The sequence below is a fragment of the Electrophorus electricus genome, chromosome 6 (genome assembly GCF_041902795.1).
Source record: "Electrophorus electricus isolate QZ-2024a chromosome 6, ASM4190279v1, whole genome shotgun sequence".
Taxonomy (NCBI): Eukaryota; Metazoa; Chordata; class Actinopteri; order Gymnotiformes; family Gymnotidae; genus Electrophorus; species Electrophorus electricus.
Window position 1 is genome coordinate 25,122,056 of NC_137502.1, and position 14,100 is coordinate 25,136,155.

Here is a 14,100-nt window from a genome sequence, read left to right on the forward strand (position 1 = left end):
GGTTTCTCTACGGGTCTCTAGACTCAGACTCAGACAGGCACAGAGTGTGCCCCTCTGGATTACACCACACACCAAATCGTGGTGGAACATCACATCTGCACACACTTGCACCCTGGTGAGGAATGTGAGCGAGGCTCAACATCCAGGGTCTCTGCGTGGGAATGCAGGAGGGTCCGTCAGCACTGGAGCTGAGCCTCGTGGCAAGCGGACTGTGTGGACTGAACCTCAACAGAACTGGACCGAACCGCACAGGCAGGCCAGCTCTAGCAGAACCGCACATGCCTGCTGTCATGTGTATTCAGATACTCTTATACATACCCACACACACAGATTTACACCCACACACAGACTCACACCCACACCCCATGCGTTCCTACACGCATGCATTTAAATATGTTTATACACACACACAAATGCATGAAGAGCACGAGAAGTAATCCTGTAAACGTGTTTGTTTGTGTGAGTGTGTGTGTGTGTGTGTGAGTGTGTGTGTGTGTGTGTGTGTGTGTGTGAGTGTGTGTGTGTGTGTGTGTGTGTGTGTGTGTGTGAGTGTGTGTGTGTGTGTGTGTGTGTGTGTGTGTGTGTGTGAGTGTGTGTGTGTGTGTGTGTGTGTGCACACTGATTGACTCACAATAGCTTAAGGACCTCAGGCCCCTTTCAAAGTGCATAAGCTCTTGCTTCTCTTCATCCCACAATAGCAGGACTGACTCACTCAATCTCTCTCTCTCTCTCTCTCTCTCTCTCTCTCTCTCTCTCTCTCTCTATCTATTTATCACACACACACACACACACACACACACACACACACTACACACACTCACATCTTATACTTGAGTACAAGAGCGAGAAAATGAAAGAGAGAGATAGTACTATAGTACCTTTCTTACTATTTTGTTACATGACGATTGTCATGTTCGGTTTCACATTATTTCCTTTTGTAAAACTTACCTGGTATAATTGTGCCAATAAAACTCCCTACTGTAAAATACAGCCACCAGCTTGGAATCAGCATTTATGACCCGCATGTGTGTGTGTGTGTGTGTGTGTGTGTGTGTGTGGGGAGAGAGAGAGAGAGAGAGAGAGAGAGAGAGAGAGAGAGAGAGAGAGAGAGAGAGAGAGAGAGAGAGAGAGAGAGACACGGATATGACACATCACATACAGAATAGCCAGTATTAAAGTAGTTCCATAACAACAACCTGAGCTATCAAATGCTTTTTGTGGAGATAGTATAAACAGCCATGAAAGATGCACAAACTCTGAATAACATGTCATAAGATTTCAGGACCAGATGTGCGTGTTTTCTTCTGCAGTCTGACTGCAGCGTACACTGCTACACTACCTCGGACTCTATATACTCATCCGTTCAGCAAACCGTCCACTTCAAAGCACCTTTCAAAGCAAAACTAACTATACACTGCCCCCTTCTGGTAAATGCAAGTATAAACCTCCAAGCGGTACTTGTTACAGAGAAAGTTTTATTGGGAAAACACTTCTGTCTTCTCTCACAGATACAGACATGCACTCTGTGTTCATTTATGTAGCTACAAACCACTCTGTGAGCCACAGCGTGACTTAACAAGGCAAAGTTTCCCCGAACACCTCATGCTTCACGGAAATCTCCACCTTCCTCAACTCAGAAATCCGATGTGGCTTTACATTCTAGATCTTGAGTCTCCATGGATATGGAAAAGTGTGTGTGTGTGTGTGTGTGTGTGTGTGTAAGGGAGGTGTGCAAGTGTGTGTGATGGAGGTGTGTGTTAGGGAATAATGTGTGTGTGCGTGTGAGATGGTGTGTGTGTGTGTGTGTGATGGTGTGTGTGTGTGATGGTGTGTGTGTGTGTGTGTGATGATGTGTGTGTGTGTGTGTGTGTGTGTGTGTGATGGTGGTGTGTGTGTGAGGGAGAAGGTAATTAACCAAACTATAGCCTGGGCTTATCAGCACCTCGAGCCCAATAAACTCTCTCAGTTTAGACAGAACACAGACACTGCAGATGACTGTGATGTCCTCGCATGTCTGGGGTGATTAGTGTGTGGGGGCAGGGCAGTGAGGTCACCCGCATGGTCGATTCTGTGGTATTAAACACTGTTACCGAGTGTGCTATGTTTCTGAACGGTGAATGTGAGAAGGTTGGACCTGGCAACCGGGTGAAAGGAGGCACTGCGGAGCTTACGGTGAAGTGAGCTGATATGTTTCAGGGCTGGTAACAGTGTTACCAGCAGACGAGCGTCCTGACGCGCCCGGCTTGTGCTGATGTGTCTGAAGCGAAGTCACTAAAGGGAACAGATGGGACCGTTCACCTGTTCAGGCACTGTCCAGTGGACTCCTCCTACAAATACAAGCAGACCGCCAAGAAATGTGACAGACATTTTAGCACAGAACTCATGCTGGACCTGGTCTGCTCGATGAATGACAGACTGACAGTTTTTGAGAGATGAACTCTATGCTGCGGTAAAAATGATTTGACGACATACAGCAGGGGGTGAGAAAGAGACAGAGAGATATTCTCTGGATTTAAAGTTTAATAATGATCCCGTTTAAAACCCGACGCCATCGCCAGACAACAGTGCAAGATTACTCTGAAAACCAATGTCCCACATACACAGTCATGGAACAGATAACGATTGGAAAGACAGAAATATGAGAAAACAGCTTTAGCAAGTGTTACTGTACAGAATTGGTATTCAGGACAGCTTTCAGAACTAGCTAGATTTCTATATAGATATTTACCTTCTTGTTTTATTACACAAATAAGTAATATTCCAGCTCATTCCAGTCATGGACATCTTGTAGTGTGCGCAGTCTTTTTGTGACACACATAACTCAGCTTACTGAGGATAAATAAAGAATGACCTGAACTGTGTATAAACGACGTGTGGATAAAGTGATCAGTGTTTCCATGCCTGTGGGACTAAGAACTACTGACCCTCCAGCAGGTGATGTCAGACTAGTCTAATGATGTCTCTGGTGCATGTACAGGGATGCCAATTGTGTGAGAAATTTCCCCCAAAAAGGTCTGTTCTTCACCTCTGATGAGCCATGCGGAGAATCAGTCATGTGACTGGCGGCTCCGCCTCTCGGGCTGTTACATGACATCCAGTCCTGGACATGGACAGCCACCATACTGCACAGAGTTGTTTTCCCACCTCTGCCAAAGTCAGGACTGATTTGGTCTGGACCTTGTGTGCTAGTGCGGGTGAAATGTTAAACTGTTATGGCCCTCCAGGACTGGAGGATGTTGGCGACCTACAGTGAACCTTCCAGAGAAGTAAACTCTCGTTGATCTTGAAGACTGCTTAACCAGGCCTCAAGTCCATAATGGTGTCATCGACGGGGGTTTTCGGAAAGACCTGGCGCAGGGGTGACCCTGCAAGGGCCCGGAGTGACCCTGCAAGGGCCCGGAGTGACCCCGCGTGCACGGACCCAGGTGCTGGCTCCGCTCCAGCCAGATCTCCCTCTCTGGTTGCACAGGTGTTTAAGAATTAAACGAGCATGCCTGACGAGTCCTCCTTAAACATTCATCAGCTTTCCGAGATGAATAAGTGATCAGGGTTTGATGGCGAACGGGCAATTTGTGAAACTGCACCACCCAGTCAGTCCGATGTCGATACTGGACACTTATTCTCAAAGATCGATAAACAGACAAAAGGGGAGGGAGAGATAGAGACACACACACACACAGTCACAGAGACGGAATGTCTGTTGCCCTGAGATGCACCAAAACACTTTGCCTTGAAATCTTGCAGAGCCTTTAATACAAACAACCAGCTGTGAAAACAGCATATCATCATTATTATACTCTCTACCGTGGTTTAGACAAAGCCTGAAGTCAAGGACCACACGTAGACTTGAAGTGAGACGTAATTCAGTGGGTCACCTTCCTTCACACAACACACCAGGGCTTCATTAAACAGGAGTGACAACATCTCAGACCATCCCAGCAGCCGCTGGCCTTCCACGCCCTGCCTGTTTCAGTGAACCTGCAGCTAAATATAAAAACAGACTATTCACTGAGCAAATGTGGCATTTTTTTTGTAGTCATTTTTAGAAGTATCCGTATGAGATCATAAATTGTCTTTAGGGTCAGCACTTACAGTGACAATAAAAAAACAACAATGGCGTGTTAATAAATTAACAACCTCAGCATAAATATTTCTGTGAAATGAACATATAATGCCTGGGGGGGAAGAAACATATAAAAAGAATTTTTCTCCGGTGTCAGGGAAAAGCTTTCACGTCAGACGGCCATAAATCACGAGCGTTCGCTTCAGATGGTCATAAATCATGAGGTCTTCCTTAGCCCTATAAGGGAAGTCCACCAGCCTCTCATTAGCAGTGAAGGCCATGGTGCGTGCAGTGGCAACGCTTTAAAAGGCTTTCTCCTGAACCTCCACGTGCAAACATTGGCCCTCCCTAGCGATGGCGGCTCTTGGCAACACAGCAGGAGCTGGGGGCATTTTCACGGTCGCCTGATACGTTGCTCCTGAGCCAAATGAGACCGAACTCCGAGCAGCTGACCTTCGATTTGCAGCGGAAAGACGTCATTGTGTCCTCCTGCCCATGGGCTGTGTGGTTATCTGCGTGGTTAGCCCATGATGATCGTTATGCTCGGGTCATCTGAGGTCACTGATTAGATGCCTGGAAAGACACTGGCTCATGTGACCATGCTCACAGGGTCATGTGGTGCGATGCAACTTTCACTGTGTGACTTTGGTGTATGTGTGTGTGTATACAGCCTATAACATGATTGGGAGGGTTCAGTGTATGTGTGTGTGTGTGTGTATGTGTGTGTGTGTGTATGTGTGTATGTGTGTGTATTCAGCCTATAACATGATTGGGCGGGTTCAGTGTGTGTGTGTGTGTGTGTGTGTGTGTGTGTATTAAGCCTATAACATGATTGGGTGGGTTCAGTGTGTGTGTGTGTGTGTGTGTGTATTCAGCCTATAACATGATTGGGCGGGTTCAGTGTGTGTGTGTGTGTGTGTGTGTGTGTGTGTGTGTATATACAGCCTATAACATGATTGGGAGGGTTCAGTGTGTGTGTGTGTGTGTGTGTGTGTGTGTGTGTGTGTATTCATATATATGTATTCATTATACACCCAATAACCCAAACTAAAGTTACTGATCATTTGTGAAAGTGACTTTCTAAAGTCAGACTGCAATTTACTGCAATTTTCATTTTCATAACCTCAAAGTATAACATTTTTCACTGAACAGGAGACATAAAGTCTGGACACATCAGAACGCCACCATACAGGAGAACGCCATTAAAAGTCACGTTCTTTGTTCACAAAGAAGGGATATTATTTGAAGCTTATGCACCTCACAAATGAGACCCAACTCCAAGTGCCTGCAGAGATATGACCCACATACAAGTTCAAAAGGACCCAAAGCTCTAGAGAGACGGAGAGCAGACGTCTGGGCCACTCAGGGGGGCAAGGAACCCCCAGCAGCAAAAAAAACAAAACAAAACACACACACACACACTCACTCAACCATGTGCTGCAGACAAGATCAAACAGACAAAACTTAGAGCAACTATGACTAGCAGGATGTAACAATCTCTCGTGGAGTTTTCCCAGGATGGTGTAGCAGTTTGTTTCGTGTGTTGGGGTTGACATGGGACGCAATTCGCTGAAACGACAACTGTACCAGAACATTCTTTCTTCTCTTCCTCTCAATCAGACAGAAGCACAAAACAACAGAAGGGCGCTCACATGGGAGAGTGGGAGAGGCATACACCACTAGAATGTAAACGTCTCCCTCCCCACTCAGTGTTTCCCAGAAACTCCACAAACTGAACAAAGAGCTCTGTAGTTACAAATCAGTTTTACAGTGTTAAATTATAGCTGCGAAACTGACAAGTTCGTAATTGGTCTTTCTTGGATTTGAACCACAAAGTCCAATCAAGGACTAAATGAAATTGAATACACACGGTTCATTGAGCTATTCCAAACTCATATAGGGTAAGCAGTCCCAGAAACCATGCATGAACCTGTGTGCGCATGTGTGAGCCTAGTACATACGCGTGCGTGTGTGTACCTGTAAGCCATGCCGGTTCTGGCTTGCACCGTGTCCTGCAGCGAGAGGGTATGCGTGGTGAGAAACTCCTCCAGGTGTTTGAGCTCCAGGTGTGCATTAGTCCTGGGGCCACCCCAGCGCATCTGCGAGGGCCGTCTCTTCCCCTCGGAGCCTTGGCCAATGCTCTGGAGCTGCCCTCTATCCAGAGCTGGCTTCTGCCCCATTCTGGGCTTGGGGATGTTGGAGCATGGAGCCTTGCACAGGTACATGGCTCCCTCAGAGCTCCTGGAAGCAGGTCCCTCCTGTGCCTTCACGAAGATGCTCCAAACAGGCCCTCCGCACAAAAACCTCCGATTGGCACCGACACTTCTGACCGTGGCACATAAGAAACCCTAAAGGAAGCACACTGTCCTCTGGACTCAGTAGAATAAACAGCTTTTTTGTTTCTCCCCAGAAGTCCAGAAACTATTGCACTAAGGTGACAGTACCCACAGAGTTAACCTTTCTCTCTTTCTCTGTGTGTGTGTCCTCTTTTCAAGTACAAGTTCCTCCTGGTTAGATTGGCTTGGTTCAGTTTCACTCTTCAATAAACACTATGAGAATCTGGGACATTTTTTCCCTCCCTCTCTCTCTCTTTCTCTCTCTCTCTCTCCATCCCTCCCCTTCTCACTCTCCCCTCTGTCTCTCTTGCTCCACCTCTCTTTCATCCACCGCACTTTCCGTTTTTCAAAATTTTTTCCCTGCCTCCTATGTGAGGCGCTGTGACCTCTGACCCCTGGCCAGTGATGGGACTCCAGTAGTTACATCATGTCTAATCCAGTGTATTGTGGGAATGAGATGTAGGAATTGTTTCCCATATGGAGAACTCTCAGCAGGAACGCGCATCACAGGGAGACCTCTGCCTCTGCCCCCATCCCCACCCTTCATCTCTGACACACTATGGAGAGCTTCCAGCTGTCACAAACATGTTCAAGCACACAGGGGCTCACACACAGTCAGATGTACGTAAACAAAACACAGGAATACTACACACACACACACACACACACACACACACACATACAATGTAGGCATTTAACACTTTCCTGTGCAAAGTGCAGCACATCACAGACAGACGGACAGACACACACACACAAACACACACACACACACACACACACACACACACACACACACACACACACACACACACACACTGGACGGACAGCTGTGTGCACAGGCCAATATCTGAGGTTAAAATGGAACAAGTGATGTGAGCTTCCACGTACCGTCAGCTGAGACTGCAGCAATGCTTTTGTTAATGTTATTTTTAGCTGACAGACAGGGACACGTTTTCATACTCGGAGGGCTCTTTCTATAAGGCTTGACAGATACAGATCTGTTTTTCATTTTCTGCCTCTGACAAATTGCCTCTGCCTTGCACAGACTGGCTCCGCTGCCAAAGTCCATTACTCCTACCGGCAGAGTGGCCAGCGCACGGGAACTCTCCCTTCTGAACGTGCCTAGGTGTGGCGATCGTGACTGACCTCGACTGAGCAGAAATAACGCTGCTGCGCACGTTTCCTACATACCGTTCAGGTGAGACCCGTGCGCTGGCAGCTAGCGCATTAGACGCATTACTACTGGATGCACGCTACTGATCAGTGCGTTACAGACACATTGCTACTGGCTGGGTTTTTGTGATCCTTCATCTTGTTTCCCCCATCAGAAAGATGACACATTGCAGCAAGGTCTTGTTCGCACATGTCACGTAAACACGAGCAGAGTCGGGTGTCAAGCACACAAAGTGAAGAACTCGCGCGTTTGCGCGTCCGAGTTTGGCTGAGTAAGGCTCCGCGCGGACGTTTTTCAGAGCACAGGACGTGCGAAAGGCAGCAGGTGAAGGGAGATTAAAGTTGCAAAAGGGAAAGAGGTGACTACAAAGTATTATCTGTATGAGGCCCAGCACACACACACACACACACACACACACACACACACACACACACACACACTCACTCCGGAAGAATGAGTTTAAATTAGCGTTGCTAACCTGAAATTACATAGATAACCATATTTTCGAAAAGAAAAGTCCGGGTAGGATTAATATTCAAACATATTAGTAGCCGTACGTTTTGGCATCACGTAAGCCCAGCAGCGGTGTTCCCTCCTCCCTACAGCCCGGGACAATTTCATGCAGTGCGGGAGGCACTTCCCTGCGTTGTCTCAACAGAAGAGTTTCTGGGTCATGGCCTCCAGCACAGTGGCCCACAAAACCACTGCACATTTTAAAAGAGCTCGTCTGAAGCTGATCACACCACATCACCGGAGAACAAAAAGGGTCAGACACCCAATTAACCAAAGACATATCAAGGCCTGTTACGGCAAATCATAATTGTAATATTGTAATAATTCCTCTATTGGTTTTTTTTTTCTTTCATTTTTGTTCTGTTTATCTTCTTATTCATATTCTGAGGACTTGACTGGAAGAGAAAATCTTCTGAAAGAGCCATATCTGATTTACATATCTGATTTTCTCTTTACACACACACACACACACACACACACACACACACACACACACACACACACACACACACACACACACACACACACACACACACACAGACACAGACGCACATGCGCGCACATACTTGTTAATCAAACAAACCACCCACACTGACAAACCCTGAACACAGCATGAAGGAAACTGCTCAAAAATAAACAGAAATATAATGGAAATTAATGCAATTGTACAGACGTCAGCCTGCTGTCTGTACACTGACCATGGTCAGGACACTGACCATGACACTTGGATTCTAATGTTCTAGAAGGTACAGCCTGTTATCACATTCTAGTCTTCTCACTATTACCAGTTCGATCTATTAAAGCACTTCTCATTCAAAAGAGTTTTCGGTTATCCTTGAGACACCAGCTGGCCTTCTGATGATGACTTCAGAGTGTGAGTGGGGAATATATATATACTTAAGACAGCTGTGAGAAGTAGAGAGTGGTGTGTGCTATACAAGGCTTACAGATAAACGACATTTCAGACTGTGGTTATTCTTTCCTTCCTGCTTCCTCGCTCTTCAGACGCTCCTCCACTTAGCTCTGCTCCTTTTCTGGTTTGCTTATTTTCAGAGGTCATGTTTCAAGCTACAGTGTCTCCACTTGTTATTTACAAACAAGCCAGGAGATCCATGAGGCCAAAATTGGTCATGTATCTCTGTGATTTTCATAGTTTTAAGATTAGTGCTACAGATACAGGAGCAGGAAAGGTTCCTGTTGGATACCAAAAGAAACAGATCGGCAAATGTATCACATGTGCTGTCAAAATTGTTACTGTTTTCAACAGAAACTGACAGTGCTGGACATGAGGTTTTGGAGCTAGTTATCTGAGTTTAAGAGCCAGCGTTCCTGTACATGGTGATGGGTGTCAGAGTGTCAGAGCCCAAAACAAAATCGCTTCATTTGCAGATTTGAACCACTGCAAGAGCATCAAAAAAGCAATGAAATTAACACATGAAGTGCCAGCCAGCCTGAACGCCCCAGCAGAGCCACAGGGAATCAGTCTATGGACACAGCTGACACCCTCCTCATCGGGAACGACTCTGTCAGTGGGGTAAAATATCAGAAACTCGGTTCAATTTGAGAAGAACATCAAAGTCTCCAAGTTAAATAAAAGCTGCCAACAATACTGAATGACTACACCACAATGAAGCGGCTTATTGTGCACATCGGCAAGAACGGCATGGGAAAGCAGGAGTTTGAGTTATTAAAAAAGGGACTTTTAATAATCTCATCAACACAATTAGCAAGTTTAACATTCAAACATTTATCAGTGGTTCTCTGCCTGCATAAAGAACCAATATATCCTCAAGGATACTTAAATTAAACTACACAAAAGCTGTAGGTCAAACGGGCTGAACTCTTTTGGCAACTTTAACGTGTATTTTTGAGAAGAGAGAATCTATTAGACAAGCTGCACTGCACACAAACAAGAAGGCTGCCAGAACTCTGACAGAGAACTTCATTTTCTCAGTGTGCAAGTTCTCCACCCCCATTAGCGGTAGCGCATTGGCACAAACAGCCAAAGACTCCTGTGCATCAGCAGATTTCAGTGCTCCAGAGACAGCCCCCACCGTAGATGCCCTAATGGAGCTGCAGACAGTGGACGAGAGCCACGACCATGACCGAGCTTGTATGCCTATGGGGACACCATGACCGCTATGATGACTCCACACTGTCCTCCATCTCCACTGCCTCCTCACCAAACCTGAACCTCCCAGCAACAGTGGAGAAGCTGGCGCCGGCTGGGATGAGGCTGATGATTTCCCTGTCGGCCGGCCCTCGGGGGGGGCGGCGTAAAGTCAGCTCCCAGCTCCTCCTCCGCCCTCATCTACTGCATCGTCTGCACCTCCATGCTTTGGACCCTCCCCTCCGCCCTCAGACCTTCTCTCTAAGACAAACGCCAGGTTCCTCCACCACATGTGGCTCAAAGACGGAGACCAGCTCCTCCACCGTAGGACCCATCGCCAACTGCGGACCCACCCACCATCATCCGCTGTCTTGGATGAAGACACCCCTTTCTCAAATAGTGTGTCACATCGATATTCTTCTGGCCTCTGCTTCTAAAGTGCATTTTCAAAAGAAGCTCGGACCCAGCATGCCTGTCCCTTTCCAGTGCTCAACCAAAACAGGAAGAACACATCAGATACTGTAAATGTGTCCACCCTGCAGTATGTAAGATGTGAGCCACAGCCTTTGAAGCAAAGAACGCATTACTAAGCTAGCCCTTCTCAATATGAGACCATTCACAAACAAATCTCATTTAATTATTTTATTGTAGCCCCTTGGGCACGACTTTGTGCTTTTAACAATGGTTAAACGAATGTGGTGTGACAACTGTATTAAATAGCTTAGCAACACCAAACTTGAAATTTGTAATTATTTCTAGCACCAGCCAGAAAGGTGGAGGTGTGGGAACAGGTTTCAAAAGACAAAAGATCTGGTTCACAAAGAAAATTTCATGATATGCTATCGACCAAAACAAGACGATCTTTTTTTCCTCCAGCATTACTGACAATAACGTTAACAGTAGTGGATTGCTCTTCACAGTAGCTGGCAAACGAACACATGTGCCAACACAAATGGCCCCTGAATTAGTGTCACCTGAATGATGTGATGACTTTTGTCCTTTTTCACTAAGGATTCTCACTAAAATTCTCAATATCAGGCAAATTATTAGCATGTCATCATCCAGCAGTGAGCCTGGTACCTATCCATCATTGAGAAAATCACAGAGGAAATCGTTTTCAAGCAACTTACTGGTTTTCTATCTATTTCAGTTAGGAGTTCAGCAAACTGTTCAAATTAAGGTAATTACTGACATTCATTTAAATACAGACTCTGGAAAGGTATCAGTTTTGCTGCTATTCCATCTCAGTGCAGCTTTTGATACCATAGACCAAACCATCTTTATAGACAGACTTAAGAAGTGGGTTGGACTCGTAAAAAGGTCCAGTCATACCTGTTGTGATAGAAAATAGTGTTACTGAAAGAGTGCCAGTGATGTGTGGTGTCCCCCAGGTTTCTTTGGCCGTTGTTTATACATGCGTCCTCTTGGCCAAATCGTACCAGATTTGGGGTTACTTTACCACAGCTATGCACTCAAATTAATTTATACCTCTGCCCTGACAGTCCCCACAACTCTCTTCATAAGTGCCTTGAGCGCATCACTAACCGGATGGTAGAAAACTTTCTGCCGGTGAGTAAAGATAAAACTGATATTGTTATATTGGCAACAGCAGTGAGAGGTGCAGGATAGCTGCCTTTTTGGACCCGATAACCCTAGAATCTCAAGAACTAGCTCATAGCCTTGGCATACTAATAGACTGACCTCAGCTTTTGCAGTTACATCAAATCAGTTACTAAATCAGCGTTTTATCACCTTAAGAACAACAGCAAGATCAGAGATTTCCTGACCAAATCAGACATAGAGGGGTTTGTAGCAGGGTTGATTACTGTACTGGCTAGGAGGTGTTCTATGAGTAAATGACGAAGCACTTTTTAAGTCACTCTTATTTTAATAAACTGTATTTGTAAAGTTTAATTTCTTTTTTGACAAACACCTTCCCAAGGTGATACATCTATATCTGATGTGCAGCATTATGAATTGCTGCACCCCTGTATAAATCTGAGAAGATATGAAATATGAAAACAAGATGTTTTGGACAGAGGTCATTTATCAGCTGTGCAAGCAAAGTGCTTCTTGTACTTTGCTGGCACAGCTGATGGAGGACCTCTGTCTGAAATGTCCTGATTCCTGAAACCCTGTGTACTTCACTACAAATCTCAGTACACTGCAGTACACTGCACTTACTCACCTGAATCATCTTCACATAAAGCAATATATATATATATATATATACACACACACACACACACACACACACACACACACACACACACACACACACACACACACACACACACTGCCTGGCCAAAAAAAAGGTCACCACCTGGATTTAATAGGTAAGAGCCTCCCATTGGATAATTACTGCATGGGTGATTATGCTTCAGCTGGCAACAAGTTATTTAACCCTAATTGATGCAGTGAGTCGCTTCTCATTTGTTAAACAACCATGTCGAAAGACATCCTGTGGTTGTGGAAAAGAAGGTTCAAATTATTGGCATGCATCAAGCAGAGAAATCATCTAAGGAGATTGCTGAAACTACTAAAATCTGGTTAAGTACTGTCCAACACATTATTAAAAAGTGGAAAGACAGTGGGAAAACGTTATCTTTGAGGAAGGAATGTGGTCGGAAAATAATCTTGAATGACGTGATTGGTGATCACTTAAAGGTGTGGTGAAATCAAATCATAGAAAAACAACAGTAGAACTCAGGGATATGTTTAATAGTGAAAGTAAGAGCATTTCCACACGCACAATGCGAAGGGATTGAGATTAAACAGCTGTGTAGCCTTAAGAAAACCACTTGTCAGTGAGGCTAACCAGCAAAAATGGCTTCAATTTGCTAGGGAGCATAAAGATTGGACTCTGGAGCAATGGAAGAAGGTCATGTGGTCTGATGAGTCCAGATTTACCCTGTTCCAGAGTAATGGGCCCTTCAGGGTAAGAAGAGAGGCGGCTGAAGTGATGCACCCATCATGCCTGATGCCTACCGTACAAGCCTGTGGAGGCAGTGCTATGATCTGGGGTTGCTGCAGTTGGTCAGGTCTAGGTTCAGCAATGTTATGTGCCCAAAGAATGAGGTCAGCTGACTACCTGAATATACTGAACGACCAGGTTATTCCATCAACCCATTTTTTTTCCCCTGATGGCACGGGCATATTCCAAGATGACAATGCCAGGATTCATCGGGCTCAAATTGTGAAAGAGTTGTTCAGGGAGCATGAGACATCATTTTCACACAGACCTGAACCCCATTGAGAATCTTTGGGATATATATATATATCAGAATGTGAGCACAAAAAACAAACAAACAAAAAAGCCTGACCAAGATGAATGAGAAGTGGTGGTAGATTGAGTGGAAGTTTTAAAGGTAGAAAGTCTGGTGGGGACCAAAACTCTCTAGCTGCAGCATTTTGTGTAAGATGAAGGGGACGGAGATTTAGAGGGTAACATATCTGATGGATGTGCTAGATGGAGGCTATTAGAGTGTGAGTGGCTGACATACACTGACATCCATTGACAGCTCCTGCCTGTATAGAATCAGTAAATGTCTTTGTATCTACTCAACCTGATGGTGGAGAGGTGTGAGAGAAGGCATGTCTGGTATTAATGAGGAGTGTGTTTTTAGTTGTGGACAGAGTTGAACTAAAAGGTCAATATCAGCAAAATAATTATTTCTAAGTCGGTTTAGTTTGTCCAGTTAAGAAATTATTAAGTTATAAAACGTAACTAAAGCTTCAGTAGAGCTTTAAAGTTTGCCTGTGTGTAATTTTCGCACGGTGGAATAAAAAATCTTGGCAAAGGACTCGCACTTCTTGTACAAATCCCTGCCATCTCTGCAGACAACCCCTATCAATCACCTCGTTATCCTGATCCACATGGACAGGTATGAGAGAGTAGCAGGAG

General features: G+C 45.3%; 1 protein-coding gene across 5 annotated transcripts in view; it reads right to left on the bottom strand.

Annotated features, from left to right (window-relative positions):
- kcnab1a (potassium voltage-gated channel subfamily A regulatory beta subunit 1a) overlaps positions 1-14,100 on the bottom strand; it is a 100,758-nt gene that overhangs the window by 69,881 nt on the left and 16,777 nt on the right. The window contains exon 1 of one of the 5 annotated variants that reach the window (XM_035525806.2): positions 6,041-6,619. The exons of the other annotated variants lie outside the window; for them this stretch is intronic. Within the exon in view, the coding sequence (XP_035381699.1) occupies positions 6,041-6,288 (248 nt within the window). The 5' untranslated portion in view covers positions 6,289-6,619. Of the gene's footprint in view, positions 1-6,040; positions 6,620-14,100 lie in introns of those variants that run through there. 5 annotated transcript variants of the gene reach the window in all.